Raw genomic sequence first — 24326 nt, 5'->3', positions numbered from 1 at the left:
ATAATATCCCTGTCTGGGTACAGTACATGGTAATGTTTATATAATATCCCTGTCTGGGTACAGTACATGGTAATGTTTATATAATATTCCTGTCTGGGTACGGTACATGGTAATGTTTATATAATATCCCTGTCTGGGTACAGTACATGGTAATGTTTATATAATATCCCTGTCTGGGTACGGTACATGGTAATGTTTATATAATATCCCTGTCTGGGTACGGTACATGGTAATGTTTATATAATATCCCTGTCTGGGTACGGTACATGGTAATGTTTATATAATATCCCTGTCTGGGTACGGTACATGGTAATGTTTATATAATATCCCTGTCTGGGTACAGTACATGGTAATGTTTATATAATATCCTGTCTGGGTACGGTACATGGTAATGTTTATATAATATCCCTGTCTGGGTACAGTACATGGTAATGTTTATATAATATCCCTGTCTGGGTACGGTACATGGTAATGTTTATATAATATCCCTGTCTGGGTACAGTACATGGTAATGTTTATATAATATCCCTGTCTGGGTACAGTACATGGTAATGTTTATATAATATTCCTGTCTGGGTACGGTACATGGTAATGTTTATATAATATCCCTGTCTGGGTACAGTACATGGTAATGTTTATATAATATCCCTGTCTGGGTACGGTACATGGTAATGTTTATATAATATCCCTGTCTGGGTACGGTACATGGTAATGTTTATATAATATCCCTGTCTGGGTACAGTACATGGTAATGTTTATATAATATCCCTGTCTGGGTACGGTACATGGTAATGTTTATATAATATCCCTGTCTGGGTACGGTACATGGTAATGTTTATATAATATCCCTGTCTGGGTACGGTACATGGTAATGTTTATATAATATCCCTGTCTGGGTACGGTACATGGTAATGTTTATATAATATCCCTGTCTGGGTACGGTACATGGTAATGTTTCTATAATATCCCTGTCTGGGTACGGTACATGGTAATGTTTATATAATATTCCCTGTCTGGGTACAGTACATGGTAATGTTTATATAATATCCCTGTCTGGGTACGGTACATGGTAATGTTTATATAATATCCCTGTCTGGGTACGGTACATGGTAATGTTTATATAATATCCCTGTCTGGGTACGGTACATGGTAATGTTTATATAATATCCCTGTCTGGGTACAGTACATGGTAATGTTTATATAATATCCCTGTCTGGGTACAGTACATGGTAATGTTTATATAATATCCCTGTCTGGGTACAGTACATGGTAATGTTTATATAATATCCCTGTCTGGGTACGGTACACGGTAATGTTTATATAATATCCCTGTCTGGGTACGGTACACGGTAATGTTTATATAATATCCCTGTCTGTGTACAGTACATGGTAATGTTTATATAATATTCCCTGTCTGGGTACAGGTACATGGTAATGTTTATATAATATCCCTGTCTGGGTACGGTACATGGTAATGTTTATATAATATCCCTGTCTGGGTACAGTACATGGTAATGTTTATATAATATCCCTGTCTGGGTACGGTACACGGTAATGTTTATATAATATCCCTGTCTGGGTACGGTACATGGTAATGTTTATATAATATCCCTGTCTGGGTACGGTACACTGGTAATGTTTATATAATATCCCTGTCTGGGTACGGTACATGGTAATGTTTATATAATATCCCTGTCTGGGTACGGTACACGGTAATGTTTATATAATATCCCTGTCTGGGTACAGTACATGGTAATGTTTATATAATATCCCTGTCTGGGTACAGTACATGGTAATGTTTATATAATATCCCTGTCTGGGTACGGTACACGGTAATGTTTATATAATATCCCTGTCTGGGTACAGTACATGGTAATGTTTATATAATATCCCTGTCTGGGTACGGTACATGGTAATGTTTATATAATATCCCTGTCTGGGTACGGTACATGGTAATGTTTATATAATATCCCTGTCTGGGTACGGTACATGGTAATGTTTATATAATATCCCTGTCTGGGTACGGTACATGGTAATGTTTATATAATATCCCTGTCTGGGTACGGTACATGGTAATGTTTATATAATATCCCTGTCTGGGTACGGTACATGGTAATGTTTATATAATATCCCTGTCTGGGTACGGTACATGGTAATGTTTATATAATATCCCTGTCTGGGTACAGTACATGGTAATGTTTATATAATATCCCTGTCTGGGTACGGTACACGGTAATGTTTATATAATATCCCTGTCTGGGTACGGTACATGGTAATGTTTATATAATATCCCTGTCTGGGTACGGTACATGGTAATGTTTATATAATATCCCTGTCTGGGTACGGTACATGGTAATGTTTATATAATATCCCTGTCTGGGTACAGTACATGGTAATGTTTATATAATATCCCTGTCTGGGTACGGTACATGGTAATGTTTATATAATATCCCTGTCTGGGTACAGTACATGGTAATGTTTATATAATATCCCTGTCTGGGTACGGTACATGGTAATGTTTATATAATATCCCTGTCTGGGTACGGTACATGGTAATGTTTATATAATATCCCTGTCTGGGTACGGTACATGGTAATGTTTATATAATATCCCTGTCTGGGTACGGTACATGGTAATGTTTATATAATATCCCTGTCTGGGTACAGTACATGGTAATGTTTATATAATATCCCTGTCTGGGTACAGTACATGGTAATGTTTATATAATATCCCTGTCTGGGTACGGTACATGGTAATGTTTATATAATATCCCTGTCTGGGTACAGTACATGGTAATGTTTATATAATATCCCTGTCTGGGTACGGTACATGGTAATGTTTATATAATATCCCTGTCTGGGTACGGTACATGGTAATGTTTATATAATATCCCTGTCTGGGTACAGTACATGGTAATGTTTATATAATATCCCTGTCTGGGTACGGTACATGGTAATGTTTCTATAATATCCCTGTCTGTGTACAGTACATGGTAATGTTTATATAATATCCCTGTCTGTGTACAGTACATGGTAATGTTTCTATAATATCCCTGTCTGGGTACGGTACATGGTAATGTTTATATAATATCCCTGTCTGGGTACGGTACATGGTAATGTTTATATAATATCCCTGTCTGGGTACAGTACATGGTAATGTTTATATAATATCCCTGTCTGGGTACGGTACATGGTAATGTTTATATAATATCCCTGTCTGGGTACAGTACATGGTAATGTTTATATAATATCCCTGTCTGGGTACAGTACATGGTAATGTTTATATAATATCCCTGTCTGGGTACAGTACATGGTAATGTTTATATAATATCCCTGTCTGGGTACAGTACATGGTAATGTTTATATAATATCCCTGTCTGGGTACAGTACATGGTAATGTTTATATAATATCCCTGTCTGGGTACAGTACATGGTAATGTTTATATAATATCCCTGTCTGGGTACGGTACATGGTAATGTTTATATAATATCCCTGTCTGGGTACAGTACATGGTAATGTTTATATAATATCCCTGTCTGGGTACGGTACATGGTAATGTTTATATAATATCCCTGTCTGGGTACGGTACACGGTAATGTTTATATAATATCCCTGTCTGGGTACGGTACACGGTAATGTTTATATAATATCCCTGTCTGGGTACAGTACATGGTAATGTTTATATAATATCCCTGTCTGGGTACAGTACATGGTAATGTTTATATAATATCCCTGTCTGGGTACGGTACATGGTAATGTTTATATAATATCCCTGTCTGGGTACAGTACATGGTAATGTTTATATAATATCCCTGTCTGGGTACAGTACATGGTAATGTTTATATAATATCCCTGTCTGGGTACGGTACATGGTAATGTTTATATAATATCCCTGTCTGGGTACGGTACATGGTAATGTTTATATAATATCCCTGTCTGGGTACGGTACATGGTAATGTTTATATAATATCCCTGTCTGGGTACGGTACATGGTAATGTTTATATAATATCCCTGTCTGGGTACGGTACATGGTAATGTTTATATAATATCCCTGTCTGGGTACAGTACATGGTAATGTTTATATAATATCCCTGTCTGGGTACGGTACACGGTAATGTTTATATAATATCCCTGTCTGGGTACAGTACATGGTAATGTTTATATAATATCCCTGTCTGGGTACGGTACATGGTAATGTTTATATAATATCCCTGTCTGGGTACAGTACATGGTAATGTTTATATAATATCCCTGTCTGGGTACGGTACATGGTAATGTTTATATAATATTCCTGTCTGGGTACGGTACATGGTAATGTTTATATAATATCCCTGTCTGGGTACAGTACATGGTAATGTTTATATAATATCCCTGTCTGGGTACGGTACATGGTAATGTTTATATAATATCCCTGTCTGGGTACGGTACATGGTAATGTTTATATAATATCCCTGTCTGGGTACAGTACATGGTAATGTTTATATAATATTCCTGTCTGGGTACGGTACATGGTAATGTTTATATAATATCCCTGTCTGGGTACGGTACATGGTAATGTTTATATAATATTCCTGTCTGGGTACGGTACATGGTAATGTTTATATAATATCCCTGTCTGTGTACAGTACATGGTAATGTTTATATAATATCCCTGTCTGGGTACGGTACATGGTAATGTTTATATAATATCCCTGTCTGGGTACAGTACATGGTAATGTTTATATAATATCCCTGTCTGGGTACGGTACATGGTAATGTTTATATAATATCCCTGTCTGGGTACGGTACATGGTAATGTTTATATAATATCCCTGTCTGGGTACGGTACACGGTAATGTTTATATAATATCCCTGTCTGGGTACGGTACATGGTAATGTTTATATAATATCCCTGTCTGGGTACAGTACATGGTAATGTTTATATAATATCCCTGTCTGGGTACAGTACATGGTAATGTTTATATAATATCCCTGTCTGGGTACGGTACATGGTAATGTTTATATAATATCCCTGTCTGGGTACGGTACATGGTAATGTTTATATAATATCCCTGTCTGGGTACAGTACATGGTAATGTTTATATAATATCCCTGTCTGGGTACGGTACATGGTAATGTTTATATAATATCCCTGTCTGGGTACGGTACATGGTAATGTTTATATAATATCCCTGTCTGGGTACGGTACATGGTAATGTTTATATAATATCCCTGTCTGGGTACAGTACATGGTAATGTTTATATAATATCCCTGTCTGGGTACGGTACACGGTAATGTTTATATAATATCCCTGTCTGGGTACAGTACATGGTAATGTTTATATAATATCCCTGTCTGGGTACGGTACATGGTAATGTTTATATAATATCCCTGTCTGGGTACAGTACATGGTAATGTTTATATAATATCCCTGTCTGGGTACGGTACACGGTAATGTTTATATAATATCCCTGTCTGGGTACGGTACATGGTAATGTTTATATAATATCCCTGTCTGGGTACGGTACATGGTAATGTTTATATAATATCCCTGTCTGGGTACGGTACATGGTAATGTTTATATAATATCCCTGTCTGGGTACGGTACATGGTAATGTTTATATAATATCCCTGTCTGGGTACAGTACATGGTAATGTTTATATAATATCTCTGTCTGGGTACGGTACATGGTAATGTTTATATAATATCCCTGTCTGGGTACAGTACATGGTAATGTTTATATAATATCCCTGTCTGGGTACGGTACATGGTAATGTTTATATAATATCCCTGTCTGGGTACGGTACATGGTAATGTTTATATAATATCCCTGTCTGGGTACAGTACATGGTAATGTTTATATAATATCCCTGTCTGGGTACGGTACATGGTAATGTTTATATAATATCCCTGTCTGGGTACGGTACATGGTAATGTTTATATAATATCCCTGTCTGGGTACAGTACATGGTAATGTTTATATAATATCCCTGTCTGGGTACGGTACATGGTAATGTTTATATAATATCCCTGTCTGGGTACAGTACATGGTAATGTTTATATAATATCCCTGTCTGGGTACGGTACATGGTAATGTTTATATAATATCCCTGTCTGGGTACGGTACATGGTAATGTTTATATAATATTCCTGTCTGGGTACGGTATATGGTAATGTTTATATAATTTCCCTGTCTGGGTACAGTACATGGTAATGTTTATATAATATTCCTGTCTGGGTACGGTACATGGTAATGTTTATATAATATCCCTGTCTGGGTACGGTACATGGTAATGTTTATATAATATCCCTGTCTGGGTACGGTACATGGTAATGTTTATATAATATCCCTGTCTGGGTACGGTACATGGTAATGTTTATATAATATTCCTGTCTGGGTACGGTACATGGTAATGTTTATATAATATCCCTGTCTGGGTACGGTACATGGTAATGTTTATATAATATCCCTGTCTGGGTACGGTACATGGTAATGTTTATATAATATTCCTGTCTGGGTACGGTACATGGTAATGTTTATATAATATCCCTGTCTGGGTACGGTACATGGTAATGTTTATATAATATCCCTGTCTGGGTACGGTACATGGTAATGTTTATATAATATCCCTGTCTGGGTACAGTACATGGTAATGTTTATATAATATCCCTGTCTGGGTACGGTACATGGTAATGTTTATATAATATCCCTGTCTGGGTACGGTACATGGTAATGTTTATATAATATCCCTGTCTGGGTACGGTACATGGTAATGTTTATATAATATCCCTGTCTGGGTACGGTACATGGTAATGTTTATATAATATCCCTGTCTGGGTACGGTACATGGTAATGTTTATATAATATCCCTGTCTGGGTACAGTACATGGTAATGTTTATATAATATCCCTGTCTGGGTACAGTACATGGTAATGTTTATATAATATCCCTGTCTGGGTACGGTACATGGTAATGTTTATATAATATCCCTGTCTGGGTACGGTACATGGTAATGTTTATATAATATCCCTGTCTGGGTACAGTACATGGTAATGTTTATATAATATCCCTGTCTGGGTACGGTACACGGTAATGTTTATATAATATCCCTGTCTGGGTACGGTACATGGTAATGTTTATATAATATTCCTGTCTGGGTACGGTACATGGTAATGTTTATATAATATCCCTGTCTGGGTACAGTACATGGTAATGTTTATATAATATCCCTGTCTGGGTACGGTATATGGTAATGTTTATATAATATCCCTGTCTGGGTACGGTACATGGTAATGTTTATATAATATCCCTGTCTGGGTACAGTACATGGTAATGTTTATATAATATCCCTGTCTGGGTACGGTACACGGTAATGTTTATATAATATCCCTGTCTGGGTACAGTACATGGTAATGTTTATATAATATCCCTGTCTGGGTACGGTACATGGTAATGTTTATATAATATCCCTGTCTGGGTACGGTACACGGTAATGTTTATATAATATCCCTGTCTGGGTACGGTACACGGTAATGTTTATATAATATCCCTGTCTGGGTACGGTACACGGTAATGTTTATATAATATCCCTGTCTGGGTACGGTACATGGTAATGTTTATATAATATCCCTGTCTGGGTACGGTACACGGTAATGTTTATATAATATTCCTGTCTGGGTACGGTACATGGTAATGTTTATATAATATCCCTGTCTGGGTACAGTACATGGTAATGTTTATATAATATCCCTGTCTGGGTACGGTACATGGTAATGTTTATATAATATCCCTGTCTGGGTACGGTACACGGTAATGTTTATATAATATCCCTGTCTGGGTACAGTACATGGTAATGTTTATATAATATCCCTGTCTGGGTACAGTACACGTAAATGTTTATATAATATCCCTGTCTGGGTACAGTACATGGTAATGTTTATATAATATCCCTGTCTGGGTACGGTACATGGTAATGTTTATATAATATCCCTGTCTGGGTACGGTACATGGTAATGTTTATATAATATCCCTGTCTGGGTACAGTACATGGTAATGTTTATATAATATCCCTGTCTGGGTACAGTACACGTAAATGTTTATATAATATCCCTGTCTGGGTACAGTACATGGTAATGTTTATATAATATCCCTGTCTGGGTACGGTACACGGTAATGTTTATATAATATCCCTGTCTGGGTACAGTACATGGTAATGTTTATATAATATCCCTGTCTGGGTACGGTACATGGTAATGTTTATATAATATCCCTGTCTGGGTACGGTACATGGTAATGTTTATATAATATCCCTGTCTGGGTACAGTACATGGTAATGTTTATATAATATCCCTGTCTGGGTACAGTACATGGTAATGTTTATATAATATCCCTGTCTGGGTACGGTACATGGTAATGTTTATATAATATTCCTGTCTGGGTACGGTACATGGTAATGTTTATATAATATCCCTGTCTGGGTACGGTACATGGTAATGTTTATATAATATCCCTGTCTGGGTACGGTACATGGTAATGTTTATATAATATCCCTGTCTGGGTACGGTACATGGTAATGTTTATATAATATCCCTGTCTGGGTACAGTACATGGTAATGTTTATATAATATCCCTGTCTGGGTACAGTACATGGTAATGTTTATATAATATCCCTGTCTGGGTACAGTACATGGTAATGTTTATATAATATCCCTGTCTGGGTACGGTACATGGTAATGTTTATATAATATCCCTGTCTGGGTACAGTACATGGTAATGTTTATATAATATCCCTGTCTGGGTACAGTACATGGTAATGTTTATATAATATCCTTGTCTGGGTACGGTACATGGTAATGTTTATATAATATCCCTGTCTGGGTACGGTACATGGTAATGTTTATATAATATCCCTGTCTGGGTACGGTACATGGTAATGTTTATATAATATCCCTGTCTGGGTACGGTACATGGTAATGTTTATATAATATCCCTGTCTGGGTACGGTACATGGTAATGTTTATATAATATCCCTGTCTGGGTACGGTACATGGTAATGTTTATATAATATCCCTGTCTGGGTACAGTACATGGTAATGTTTATATAATATCCCTGTCTGGGTACAGTACATGGTAATGTTTATATAATATCCCTGTCTGGGTACAGTACATGGTAATGTTTATATAATATCTCTGTCTGGGTACGGTACATGGTAATGTTTATATAATATCCCTGTCTGGGTACGGTATATGGTAATGTTTATATAATATCCCTGTCTGGGTACGGTACATGGTAATGTTTATATAATATCCCTGTCTGGGTACGGTACATGGTAATGTTTATATAATATCCCTGTCTGGGTACGGTACATGGTAATGTTTATATAATATCCCTGTCTGGGTACGGTACATGGTAATGTTTATATAATATCCCTGTCTGGGTACGGTACATGGTAATGTTTATATAATATCCCTGTCTGGGTACAGTACATGGTAATGTTTATATAATATCCCTGTCTGGGTACGGTACATGGTAATGTTTATATAATATCCCTGTCTGGGTACAGTACACGTAAATGTTTATATAATATCCCTGTCTGGGTACAGTACACGTAAATGTTTATATAATATTCCTGTCTGGGTACGGTACACGTAAATGTTTATATAATATCCCTGTCTGGGTACGGTACATGGTAATGTTTATATAATATCCCTGTCTGGGTACGGTACATGGTAATGTTTATATAATATCCCTGTCTGGGTACGGTACATGGTAATGTTTATATAATATCCCTGTCTGGGTAGAGTACATGGTAATGTTTATATAATATCCCTGTCTGGGTACGGTACATGGTAATGTTTATATAATATCCCTGTCTGGGTACGGTACATGGTAATGTTTATATAATATCCCTGTCTGGGTACAGTACATGGTAATGTTTATATAATATCCCTGTCTGGGTACAGTACATGGTAATGTTTATATAATATCCCTGTCTGGGTACGGTACACGTAAATGTTTATATAATATTCCTGTCTGGGTACGGTACACGTAAATGTTTATATAATATTCCTGTCTGGGTACAGTACACGTAAATGTTTATATAATATTCCTGTCTGGGTACAGTACACGTAAATGTTTATATAATATTCCTGTCTGGGTAGAGTACACGTAAATGTTTATATAATATTCCTGTCTGGGTACAGTACACGTAAATGTTTATATAATATTCCTGTCTGGGTAGAGTACACGTAAATGTTTATATAATATTCCTGTCTGGGTAGAGTACATGGTAATATCACTGTGTGGGTGCAGTACACAGTAATGATGGATATGATACATAGTACCGAGTTTCTATAAGTTCACAGTTTGGCGTATGGTACTAGGTATGTATAAGGTAGGTAGAAATTTTAAATACTCACTTCAATTGCATCATCGTACATTTTCCGAGCATCAACATCTGTTCGGTCAGAGACCAGCCAGGCCTTCAGAAGGTATTCATAGAAACTGTCTCCCAAACCACCCACAGACGTGTGATCTATCAGGGAACACAAAGTGTTTTAGAACCCCTTACCCCAACACACTCCTGAATAGACTTTAATCTAACACGGTTACTTTAAGAAGGAAGCGATCAGCACTCTGAATATATGACACCACACACAATATAGTGCAGGTCACGGCTGCCCAGTTATACTCCCCCTTCTGGTTACATTCTGCACTTTGTAAGGTCTATACTTTCACTTACGCTGCCCCCAGCGTCCTGTCCTCGGGTTCAAGTAGTTTGGATAAAGCCCATTGGGACGATCCATCTTTTGCAGAAGTTTTCGGATGTGCATGACCTGAAAGACATGAAATGATAGAACTCAATATCTGCAGATCCCTCGTCTAGGTTACTGGAACTGGAGAGAGACTGGATGATAGGACAGACAGACCAGCTGAAGCATATCCGAGACCCTTTGGGTGTGTTGAAAGATCCATTAAAGAAGATAATTTGGTTTAATTTCCATTAATGCAGAACAGGGTGTTACAAACTTTCTTTGTATAGGGAGAGGTATGAGCAGTAAAAAGAGGGAAGTGCTCATGCCATTGTACAGAACACTGGTGAGACGTCACTTGGAGTATTGTACGCAGTACTGGAGACCATATCTTCAGAAGGATATTGATACCTTAGAGAGAGAGTTCAGAGAAGGGCTACTAAACTGGTTCATGGATTGCAGGATAAAACTTACCAGGAAAGGTTAAAGGATCTTAACATGTATAGCTTGGAGGAAAGACGAGACAGGGGGGATATGATAGAAACATTTAAATACATAAAGGGAATCAACACAGTAAAGGAGGAGACTATATTTAAAAGAAGAAAAACTACCACAACAAGAGGACAGTCTTAAATTAGAGGGACAAAGGTTTAAAAATAATATCAGGAAGTATTACTTTACTGAGAGGGTAGTGGATGCATGGAATAGCCTTCATGCTGAAGTGGTAGAGGTTAACACAGTAAAGGAGTTTAAGCATGCGTGGGATAGGCATAAGGCTATCCTAACTATAAGATAAGGCCAGGGACTAATGAAAGTATTTAGAAAATTGGGCAGACTAGATGGGCAGAATGGTTCTTATCTGCCGTCACATTGTAGGTTTCAAAGTATGACTTTTAGGAAGGTATATGAATTAAACCAACAACAGCTTTCCCTTCCAGCACCCCGATTCCTCCCCTGCAACTATCATAAAAACAAAAACAAACACTAAGTGGTCAGTGAATACTATTCTAACAATCTACTTTTCTACCCTACCCTTACCTTTTATGTCACTATACCCCACTCCCTCTAACATGTAAGCTCACTGAGCGGGCCCTCAATCCCTCTGTTACTGTGTCACTATACCCCACTCCCTCTAACATGAAAACTCACTGAGCAGGGCCCTCAATCCCTCTGTTACTGTGTCACTATACCCCACTCCCTCTAACATGTAAACTCACTGAGCGGGCCCTCAATCCCTCTGTTACTGTGTCACTATACCCCACTCCCTCTAACATGTAAACTCACTGAGCAGGGCCCTCAATCCCTCTGTTACTGTGTCACTATACCCCACTCCCTCTAACATGTAAACTCACTGAGCAGGCCCTCAACCTCTCTGTTACTGTCACTATACCCCACTCCATCTAACATGTAAACTCACTGAGCAGGGCCCTCAACCCCTCTGTTACTGTCACTATACCCCACACCCTCTAACATGTAAGCTCACTGAGCAGGGCCTCAATCTCTCTGTTACTGTGTCACTATACCCCACTCCCTCTAACATGTAAACTGAGCAGGTCCCTCAATCCCTCTGTTACTGTGTCTCTATACCCCACTCCCTCTAACATGTAAACTCACTGAGCAGGGCCCTCAATCCCTCTGTTACTGTGTCACTATACCCCACTCCCTCTAACATGTAAACTCACTGAGCAGGGCCCTCAATCCCTCGGTTACTGTGTCACTATACCCACTCCCTCTAACATGTCAGCTCATTGAGCAGGGCCCTCAACCCTTCTGTTCCTGTGCGTCCAACTCGTCTGGTTACAAATACATGTCTATTAGTCAACCCATTGTACAGCGCTATGGAACTTGTTGGCGCTTTATAAATAATAAACATAATAATGCAATCTTGAGCGCGGGTTACAATTGGTTTATATAGAGGTGAGCAGGCTACGGCTGGTTTATATAGAGGTGAGCGGGCTACGGCTGGTTTATATAGAGGTGAGCGGGCTACGGCTGGTTTATATAGAGGTGAGCGGGCTACGGCTGGTTTATATAGAGGTGAGCGGGCTACGGCTGGTTTATATAGAGGTGAGCGGGCTACGGCTGGTTTATATAGAGGTGAGCGGGCTACGGCTGGTTTATATAGAGGTGAGCGGGCTACGGCTGGTTTATATAGAGGTGAGCGGGCTACGGCTGGTTTATATAGAGGTGAGCGGGCTACGGCTGGTTTATATAGAGGTGAGCGGGCTACGGCTGGTTTATATAGAGGTGAGCGGGCTACGGCTGGTTTATATAGAGGTGAGCGGGCTACGGCTGGTTTATATAGAGGTGAGCGGGCTACGGCTGGTTTATATAGAGGTGAGCGGGCTACGGCTGGTTTATATAGAGGTGAGCGGGCTACGGCTGGTTTATATAGAGGTGAGCGGGCTACGGCTGGTTTATATAGAGGTGAGCGGGCTACGGCTGGTTTATATAGAGGTGAGCGGGCTACGGCTGGTTTATATAGAGGTGAGCGGGCTACGGCTGGTTTATATAGAGGTGAGCGGGCTACGGCTGGTTTATATAGAGGTGAGCGGGCTACGGCTGGTTTATATAGAGGTAAGCGGGCTACGGCTGGTTTATATAGAGGTAAGCGGGCTACGGCTGGTTTATATAGAGGTAAGCGGGCTACGGCTGGTTTATATAGAGGTAAGCGGGCTACGGCTGGTTTATATAGAGGTAAGCGGGCTACGGCTGGTTTATATAGAGGTAAGCGGGCTACGGCTGGTTTATATAGAGGTGAGCGGGCTACGGCTGGTTTATATAGAGGTGAGCGGGCTACAGCTTTTACTAGTTTATAGCGCACACTATGATAAATCTTCCTTATAGATTTATTTTGGTTGAACTGTACGTGGCACACACCTGTATTTCTCCATCAATATGTACCCCACACCATCTCAAAGCTACTGATCCAGTGAGCAGTCATGGCTTGGTGACGTAGGCCTTACCTTGTTGTAATAGACAGGATTTCCAGTCAAGTAACTCAGGTGAACAAACTCCAGATGCAAAGTACCAAACTCAGCCAGAATACTGCTCCCTGCCGACGCCCAGCCCCAGTTTCTGCCGACGCCGCTGTGGAGAGAGAGAAAGGAGGTGGGTTATCACAGATTAATGCAGCGAGCGAGCAACCAGACACAAAATTCAATAATTTAACCACAAGAAAAACTGGCACAGAGGTCTCACAGGAATCGGTAAATAAGAGGTCCACCCACTATCACAACCACTTTTCTATGTAGAAAGATAAATAAAAAATGTTTCCAAATTTCCCCACAATATTCAGCTTAACTACAGGTATCGCACAACGAAAAGTAAACAAAGCCTTCTCCTTAACCTCAGTTTATACATCCTGACTTTTAGTTCGATCCTTTTATCTGGAGTGACATGCACACTGGAACCATCTCCATTTATTGCACTCCCTGTAGTCCTGGGTCCTTGGACTCATTTCCACAGCAGGGAGCCTTAGTCATTGAAGACAGTGAGACAGGGCAGTTTTATGGGCTTTTATACAAATTAACATTGCCTCTGTAATGAGGGTGGGCTTGTATGTAATGTGCAAAGTGTAAAAAAGATTCAAGCAAAGTGTGCAATGTCTAAATAAATGTTAGGATTATGGATAAAGCAGTAAAATCCACACAATGAGTGAGGGATATCTTAACATATCAGCACCCCGGGAAATATAACCATGTTACTGAAATTAGAGCAGGTATGGAAACAAGATTAGATTTTTTGTTACCAATACTAGCGTCATCCTGAAGCTTCTCTATGGCGAAGAGGGCAAAGGGTGACTGAGCTAAGACGACGGCAGGGTGTGTGGGTCAAATGAAGGAGTCTTTGCCCAGAATCTGATACCAACCTGCCAAACAAGCATCTACAAAATGTTTAAACATAACTGTAGGATCTGGCAAAGTGTATATAGAGCTTCCCCATCACATCACTGGCTTTTCTCAAAGACAGAAAAGAATGAGCATGCAAACAGATAGCATGGGTGAGGGCCTACGGAGAACTGGTGGAAACATGAAGAAACAAGACCCGCGTGGGCTAAGGGACACACTAAAACAATGACATCACTAGAGTGCCCCGGTGCAGTCTCTTGGTTTAATATCAAAATGTTTAGGAAGGGATCTCCATCTGGTGTCCTGGGATCTACCCCATCTGGGCTGCACAACAAACACTTTCAAAAATAGTAGTGATAGATTTTGGTCACTGAGAAATAAATCAAATCGAGACTGTAGAGATCTGGGCCAAGCCACAGTGTGACAAAATCCCCTCATCAGTTGTGTTAGTTCCCTTCTTCATTTGTCTCTCCGTACCCCCTTTTCATTTCCCGAACGGAGATTCGTATCCACTTTTTTTTTATACTTCCGAAACCCAGACCACCCCCTGGCTTATTAACTTAATGCAAGTGCTCTTCCATTCGTATGACCAAAGACATGTGCTCTTTGGAATGGTGACCATCTTGTCTGCTGAACACAGGAGCGGTACTTTGTCGTCGACCGCATGGAACTAGATTCGGACACGACAACTCGCGAAACCCGATGAACTTGCACCGCTGCCTGCTCTGCCTACAGACAAGCCAGGAGAGTGCTCTTCGAGGAAAAGACTTGGTGACCTATGATATACATTTGCTACTTAAGAGCCAGGGGGAACATTCAGTTGTTTTCGCACAGGAGCTCCCAAAAGTTGACCGGTCGCTGTCTCCTTCCCCCTGGAACTGTTTTGGGCTACAACCTCGTGGCTCAAAAGTTTACCCTGGTGGCGATACCACTACACCAAACGGATCTGAGCACTATTTGGACAACTTGGACCCGGGCTATCTGGGGATATAGGACATGTGAGGTTCCTGTGAGAATTTAATGGGGTTTTGAGTGTTTTTTTTTTTTTAAATTCCTGCAACTGGGACACTTAGAAGGAGTTTGTGTTGTTCTGTATGGAGACCCCATTCTGGGGGTCTGTGTATAAATTCTGTGGTCTTTACCCGAATAAAGCAGATCTGCTCTCAACATTCAGTCTCGACTAATGTATGTGAGGAAAACTATACTAGCTATCATCACTTCTGCGGTTGGATAGAGCTACTTCACACTATGGAAAGGGAATCCTTGGCGGCGATACTCTGGTGGTCCGCCACACACAGAATTACTGGTATGGACACACCAGAACTACCAGACAGACATACTGCTCTTGGTTTTGATATGTCCCCATTGTGATTTAATGTCACAGCTTAACAGACCACGTGGAAACGTGTATGATAATAGCATTATCTCTTCATGCCGTATAATAATTCTGCTAACCCCACGGTTCTTTCAGGAAAACTGAGCAGAATGCAATAAGTCCTTCAATGTCCACAAAATCCGGAGAATAGGCAACTGCGGTTCTTTTCAGTGCAGGATATAACAAGCCTGCTGGAGCATTTTCCAGCCATTAATTGCACCACAAGAAAAAACTATGAAGAATGTAGAAAAATACACAACGCCCAGGTCAGGCTTATTAGTCAAATGTGTTAATGTGCATTAACCTGCTTTATTTCAGACTATTTATAAGGTTAAAGACAAGCATAAAGTCCTATGAGAAACTATCACCAAGTGCCATCTGCCAGAACCAATACCTATAGCACCAGAAAGAAACAGATCAGTATAGATTTCCCAGAGCAGCTCCGTAAGATAACCAAGAAATCTTCAAGGTAACCAACCACAAGGTAAAGGAGAGTCACAGCAAACTAACCAATCAGGAATGTGTGCACCTGGGGGATTTCACTGGTACCGCCCATGCGGAGCACTGAAAGGTAAATAAAAACAGGTGAAAAAATGATTAACCTAAAAACAAAACTAACAAATGCTGACCTTCACCGCCATGCCAGCAACAAACCCACTTACAAGGACAGCTAAACATACAATCACATTTATTTAGTATGGCAATACAGACAAGGACAATAGGTGAATCCGGTGTAAAACATTACTCAACCTCTGATAATAACACAACTAAGCTGTAATTGTAATTATTACAGTATTGGCGGTGCTGGTGGCTGTGATTGGAATTATTACAGTATCGGCGGTGCTGGTGGCTGTGATTGGAATTATTACAGTATCGGCGGTGCTGGTGGCTGTGATTGGAATTATTACAGTATCGGCGGTGCTGGTGGCTGTGATTGGAATTATTACAGTATCGGCGGAGCTGTGATTGGAATTATCACAGTATTGGCAGTGCTGGTGGAGCTGTGATTGGAATTATCACAGTATTGGCAGTGCTGGTGGAGCTGTGATTGGAATTATTACAGTATCGGCGGTGCTGGTGGAGCTGTGATTGGAATTATTACAGTATCGGCGGTGCTGGTGGAGCTGTGATTGGAATTATTACAGTATTGGTGGTGCTGGTGGAGCTGTGATTGGAATTATTACAGTATCGGCGGTGCTGGTGGAGCTGTGATTGGAATTATTACAGTATTGGCGGTGCTGGTGGCTGTGATTGGAATTATTACAGTATTGGCGGTGCTGGTGGCTGTGATTGGAATTATTACAGTATTGGCGGTGCTGGTGAAGCCCATTTTATTTGCTGGGACACAAGGCATTTATTACTGTTGTGTATGTATTGGTATGGCATTCCTTGTCATTTGTGTTCCAGAAAGCATGCAAAGCTCCCTATAAGAATCGAATGTGTCTACTAACCGTGGCTGAATGTGATCTGCACGGCACAATAAAACCACGGTGCACCGATAGAGAAGAAAGTGCCTTAAGGGATTTATCCATCGGACGTCCCTGAGTGTGCCTGTGTAGGGTGAATGAGAATGAGGAAACGGAACAGTCGTAACCACTGGGCTTCTTTTGTTTGACTTTAGCTGCAGTTTGTCTCATCCCTGGTTGATGGATTAGAACCTGTGTTTTTTTTCCTCTTGTCCAAGGAAGCTCTCATTGTTTACTGCAAAATAAAGACTTTACAAGGAGCTAACCATCACTCACCCCAACACAAGCCGCGCAGGTCACCCCAACACAAGCCGCGCAGGTCACCCCAACACAAGCCGCGCAGGTCACCCCAACACAAGCCACGCAGGTCACCCCAACACAAGCCACGCAGGTCACCCCAACACAAGCCACGCAGTGGCTTGTGGAGGGAGACCGACTGTCTCTCCTCCCAATACAGTGTCCTGCTGCTGGGGAAAGGAGACTGGGCTCTCTATTCCCTGCTCATCAATGATCCGCCGCTGGGGAGAGGTGGTAGCAAGCTCCTCTCCCATACATACTTCCATCCTCTGTGGAGGGAGACAGACTGTCTCTTCTCCCAATATAGTGTCCTGCTGCTGGGGAAAGGAGACTGGGCTCTCTATTCCCCAAAAATCACGCTGCTGCTGGGGGGTAGGACCAACTACCTCTGCCCCCTGTAACTCAGCCTGCCGCTGGGGAGGGAGGACGCTGCTCTCCTCTCCCTGTACTTCACACTGCCTTCCCGGCATATCACTCTGCTGCTGGGGGGTAGGACCAACTACCTCTGCCCCCTGTAACTCAGCCTGCCGCTGGGGAATGGAGACTGGGCTCCCAATTCCCTGCAGGACCGGTGGAGAGACCTCGGTCCCATCTCTACCGGCCACCTGGGGTTCTTCCCAGTAAATCTCCACAATATCTTCCCAGTGGAATGGGTCTGGATCTGGGTCTGTCACTTTACTGTCCTGCTGAGCCTTCCCAATGGAGTGGAAGAGATCTCGGTAGTCCTGCTCCAGTTCCCACTCCATGGTTGCTAGGTGAAGCAGGTCTTGCCCTACCTCATGGGGGTCATCCCAGTCATGCCTAGCCTCCCTTGTGTAGAAAATATCCTGAAGTCTGGTCTGCGCAGGGCTCCCGAAGTCCGTCTCTGCAAAGGACTCCCATAACAAGCCAGGACCATCAAACTCCTCTCCCTCTGGCTTGTCATGCTCGGCTGTCCAAGGTATATACTGTGCCATATACCACCAGAGTGCCTGGTAGGCATCTTCCAGCCAAATCTCCTGCCATACTCGGAGCTCCAATTCCTTCACCCATTCCTCCAGGGGCTGCTCTCCCAGGAAGGGCATCCGCAGGGCCACTTGCTTCTGCAACCGCTGCTCTTCACTGGGGAGACTCTCACCCCGCTGGTATTGTACATCCAGGGCCTGGTACCAGATGCTTTTCCTTAATGCATCCCGGCGATCCAGGTCCTCCTCCTCGTATAACACTGCTGGTTCCATTCTGTTGCTTTTAGAGTCGCTGTACTGGGACATGCGGTGCCCCCACTTGTAAATCCAAAGAAATGGTGTTTCCTGTAGCTGTCCTTCTGGCTGTAGGAACGATCCCACCGCTACCACCAATTGTAACGGACCGTTTCAGCAGACAAGGGGTTAAAATCCGTTTAGGCGATATGCCCCTTTCTGAGAGAAAGGCACAGCTACTGCAGAACACCAAACTCCAGAACTGGATACAAAATAGCACTCCAAACTGGAACCTCACGAATAGCTGCTAGCAGACGAACAGGAAAAGCAGACATCAGCTTACACTCCTAGCAATCGATCTCCAACAGCATACAGTGAATCCCCCCAAGAACGAGACAAGGCTCCGTGTTGAGGGTCAAGCAGTGGTCTGAGGTGCTGGCACACCCAGCCTGGTTTTTATTACGGTTGTGCACCTACAGGACACACCCAGGGGGAGGCATAAAATAACCAATCAAGTAACAGTACAACCCACACATCCCCTCCCCTCAGATAAGCAGTTAACATAATTTATTACATACAGTAAAAATACAGTTTCCACACATACTCTGTAACTTTAAAACCATACATACATTCACATAAAAATACATATCCACAATCAATCCATTCAGGGGAACAACATATTAAAAAATGGCATGAATCAGACCAGCGGTTCAAAAGTTAGTAAAAGTATCTTTTGTTCCCCCTGGCTTGCAGTATTTTAATCTGGTCACACAGTAAAAGTAAAACCATCCCCACAATGCATCCTGGTTTCCTCCCTTCTGCCCTGGAGATGATTGGAGAAGTAATCCAATTATCTCCCAGGTCAAAGACAAACTCCATTACACATGTGGGGACCTAAATACAGGATTATGTTTTAAAATATATAAAGTTACTTTTATTACACCAAACACAGACATGTTACATATCCCCAGATAGCTCAGGTCTGGGTGCACATTATTAGGTGAATGGCACCCAGACCACACGAATACAGTTTAATCGCCATGGAGCTAAAGTCTTTCCCATAGTCTTTCATTATATGAATTATATGAATGTGTAAAAGGCCAGAATGAGTGACATACACTCTGGTATGGCCGAATACTGTTTTTAAAGGGCCCAATCTCCCAGGGCCATAGTCCAAAGGCAGCAGGCGGGCAGCCAGGCTTCTCCAATGCATTGTGGCGAGATTACTCTCGTCACACGCAGGTCACCCCAACACAAGCCACGCAGGTCACCCCAACACAAGCCACGCAGGTCACCCCAACACAAGCCACGCAGGTCACCCCAACACAAGCCACGCAGGTCACCCCAACACAAGCCACGCAGGTCACCCCAACACAAGCCACGCAGGTCACCCCAACACAAGCCACGCAGGTCACCCCAACACAATTCACGCAGGTCACCCCAACACAATTCACGCAGGTCTGGGATGAGCTGGGACTCTTGGTTGGGGCAGACTGCCCAAACGGTGATTATTACTGGAGTCCTAATTAATTTAAATATCGTTTGAAAGGGCACTTAATGTTCTTTACATAAAGTTAACATCAATATTTAGCTTTATTATCTGCTGCTCCAGCAGAACATTTATCAAATGACGGCGGGCAACAAACCATTTCCCGTTAATTGTACAACGAGAATGACGCAGACCCCAATTGGCTGGAATCCACCCAGGGGTACTAAAGTCAGAATTTCACATTTCGGACCAAAAAACCGAACTGGAAGCATAACGGATTTGGAGGATTTTTCAGATTTAGTTGTTTTGAAATTCAGACAATTCTCACTTTGTACACACACAAACAAGTATATCCCAAAGTATAAAACTGGACTTATATGGACCTTGTTTTATGCTTTTCTTTTATTTCTGGAATAAATTATTATTGTTCCTGCATCATCCTTCTCATCTACTGGAGTGGGATTTGGATCTCCCTTAAGGATCCTACTGCTATCCAGACTAGAGCCAGGTCATTTTATGGCTCTAACTTTGGGAGTGTGCCATACCTTTGTTTTATCAGTCTTACACTATTGTATCTCCCTCTGTTTCTGTTTCAGTTTTATTTTGTGGCTGTAATATTGAAGAGAGGGAAGTATTTACAGTATTTGTTATTCACCGCTCCACCTATTTGTTGTATATAATTCTCACTTTGTAAATGACCCGGACTCCTTTCACTCAAACAAGGCCCCAGCACGCATTCAGTTATTGCAGCGGTATCATGTATCATGCTGCTTTTACTAATCAACAAATAATTTGTTTCCAACTTCTAGCAAACTACATAAAATATCTGTGTAAAACGTTTCCACAATCCCACAGCAAGTTCAAACTGTTACCACAGAGAGGAAATAGTTGGTTTATTAAAGAGACTTTATAGAACAGAAAATACATTTGTTTAAATCTCTATTTGCTCTGCACAGTTCCTGGTGACATTTGCCAACACCAGGTTTTCACAGACGTCTCAGACAGTCCAGGTCTTCCCAGGTGTAACATCCTATAAACTGTGCTAAGGCAACAGCGCCACATAAACTGACCCACTGCCAGCCTGCGTCCTGCTGGACTCTGGCACATTTTGTATTTTTTCTATACTCTGATTTTTATACAATGTTAAAAGTAGACCTTTTCTTCGGTTTATTGCCATTGGTCTCTGATTGTCAGTTAGAAAGATATGCTTCCTTATCCATAATTTAAGGACTATTACAAACGCCAGCAATCATGGGGTCCACTCAGACCCATCGCAGGGTTAAGTTGGACACTACATCGAGCGACTGGAGCCAACCGTAAAACCGCTCTGTCTCCGTCTGCTCACAGATGCTATGAGACGCCTGTGAAATGGTTTCGGACAGAATTACACACCCTCTCTCTTACCTCTTAAGGTTGACCATGGCCCAGGGAATTCCAGTTGGAGTGTTAAATGCTGGAAGTAATTTCTCTGCTAATAACACGGCCTTGTTCTTAAATACCTACAAAAAGAGGGACATGTTACACACACACACACACACACTTCTAAACAAAAACACAACATTATGATTTTATACAGTGCATACACTGGGCAAGGAAGCCAGGTGTAATACACACCGGTAGCCATAGCGCACAGGAAGCCAGGTGTAATACACACCGGTAGCCATAGCGCACAGGAAGCCAGGTGTGATACACACAGGTAGCCATAGCGCACAGGAAGCCAGGTATAATAAACACAGGTAGCAAGGTGTAATACACACAGGTAGCCATAGCGCACAGGAAGCCAGGTGTAATACACACAGGTAGCCATAGCGCACAGGAAGCCAGGTGTAATACACACAGGTAGCCATAGCGCACAGGAAGCCAGGTGTGATACACACAGGTAGCCATAGCGCACAGGAAGCCAGGTGTAATACACACAGGTAGCCATAGCGCACAGGAAGCCAGGTGTAATACACACCGGTAGCCATAGCGCACAGGAAGCCAGGTGTAATACACACCAGTAGCCATAGCGCACAGGAAGCCAGGTGTAATATACACCGGTAGCCATAGCGCACAGGAAGCCAGGTGCAATACACACCGGTAGCCATAGCGCACAGGAAGCCAGGTGCAATACACACCGGTAGCCATAGCGCACAGGAAGCCAGGTGTAATATACACAGGTAGCCATAGCGCACAGGAAGCCAGGTGTAATACACACAGGTAGCCATAGCGCACAGGAAGCCAGGTGTAATACACACCGGTACCCATAGCGCACAGGAAGCCAGGTGTGATACACACAGGTAGCCATAGCGCACAGGAAGCCAGGTATAATAAACACAGGTAGCAAGGTGTAATACACACAGGTAGCCATAGCGCACAGGAAACCAGGTGTAATACACACAGGTAGCCATAGCGCACAGGAAGCCAGGTGCAATACACACCGGTAGCCATAGCGCACAGGAAACCAGGTGTAATACACACAGGTAGCCATAGCGCACAGGAAGCCAGGTGTAATACACACAGGTAGCCATAGCGCACAGGAAGCCAGGTGTAATACACACAGGTAGCCATAGCGCACAGGAAGCCAGGTGTGATACACACAGGTAGCCATAGCGCACAGGAAGCCAGGTATAATAAACACAGGTAGCAAGGTGTAATACACACAGGTAGCCATAGCACACAGGAAGCCAGGTGTAATAAACACGGGTAGCCATAGCGAACAGGAAGCCAGGTGTAATACACACAGGTAGCCATAGTGCACAGGAAGTCAGGTGTAATACACACAGGTAGCCATAGTGCACAGGAAGCCAGGTGTAATACACACAGGTAGCCATAGCGCACAGGAAGCCAGGTGTAATACACACCGGTACCCATAGCGCACAGGAAGCCAGGTGTGATACACACAGGTAGCCATAGCGCACAGGAAGCCAGGTATAATAAACACAGGTAGCAAGGTGTAATACACACAGGTAGCCATAGCGCACAGGAAACCAGGTGTAATACACACAGGTAGCCATAGCGCACAGGAAGCCAGGTGCAATACACACCGGTAGCCATAGCGCACAGGAAACCAGGTGTAATACACACAGGTAGCCATAGCGCACAGGAAGCCAGGTGTAATACACACAGGTAGCCATAGCGCACAGGAAGCCAGGTGTAATACACACAGGTAGCCATAGCGCACAGGAAGCCAGGTGTGATACACACAGGTAGCCATAGCGCACAGGAAGCCAGGTATAATAAACACAGGTAGCAAGGTGTAATACACACAGGTAGCCATAGCACACAGGAAGCCAGGTGTAATAAACACGGGTAGCCATAGCGAACAGGAAGCCAGGTGTAATACACACAGGTAGCCATAGTGCACAGGAAGTCAGGTGTAATACACACAGGTAGCCATAGTGCACAGGAAGCCAGGTGTAATACACACAGGTAGCCATAGTGCACAGGAAGCCAGGTGTAATAAACACTGGTAGCCATAGCGCACAGGAAGCCAGGTGTAATAAACACGGGTAGCCATACCGCACAGGAAGCCAGGTGTAATACACACAGGTAGCCATACCGCACAGGAAGCCAGGTGTAATAAACACGGGTAGCCATAGCGCACAGGAAGCCAGGTGTAAAACACGGGAAGCCATACGCACAGGAAGCCAGGTGTAATACACACAGGTAGCCATTGCGCACAGGAAGCCAGGTGTAATAAACACGGGTAGCCATAGCGCACAGGAAGCCAGGTGTAATACACACGGGTAGCCATAGCGCACAGGAAACCAGGTGTAATAAACACAGGTAGCCATACCGCACAGGAAGCCAGGTGTAATACACACAGGTAGCCATACCGCACAGGAAGCCAGGTGTAATACACACAGGTAGCCATACCGCACAGGAAGCCAGGTGTAATACACACCGGTAGCCATAGCGCACAGGAAGCCAGGTGCAATACACACCGGTAGCCA

At 42.4% G+C, this 24326-nt stretch overlaps 1 protein-coding gene across 2 annotated transcripts in view; it reads right to left on the bottom strand.

The window, feature by feature from the left end:
- The window catches only part of MAN1A2 (mannosidase alpha class 1A member 2), a 117137-nt gene that overhangs the window by 17955 nt on the left and 74856 nt on the right, over window positions 1–24326 (bottom strand). For both annotated transcript variants that reach the window (XM_063445944.1, XM_063445950.1), the window contains exons 7-10: window positions 21796–21890; window positions 13702–13825; window positions 10726–10819; window positions 10403–10518 (exon numbers count right to left, since the gene is read on the bottom strand). In XM_063445944.1, coding sequence (XP_063302014.1) covers window positions 10403–10518; window positions 10726–10819; window positions 13702–13825; window positions 21796–21890 — 429 coding nt within the window. The remainder of the gene's footprint in view (window positions 1–10402; window positions 10519–10725; window positions 10820–13701; window positions 13826–21795; window positions 21891–24326) is intronic.

The sequence above is a fragment of the Pelobates fuscus genome, chromosome 1, assembly GCF_036172605.1.
Source record: "Pelobates fuscus isolate aPelFus1 chromosome 1, aPelFus1.pri, whole genome shotgun sequence".
Lineage (NCBI taxonomy): Eukaryota > Metazoa > Chordata > Amphibia > Anura > Pelobatidae > Pelobates > Pelobates fuscus.
This window is presented reverse-complemented; position numbering and strand designations above follow the sequence as displayed.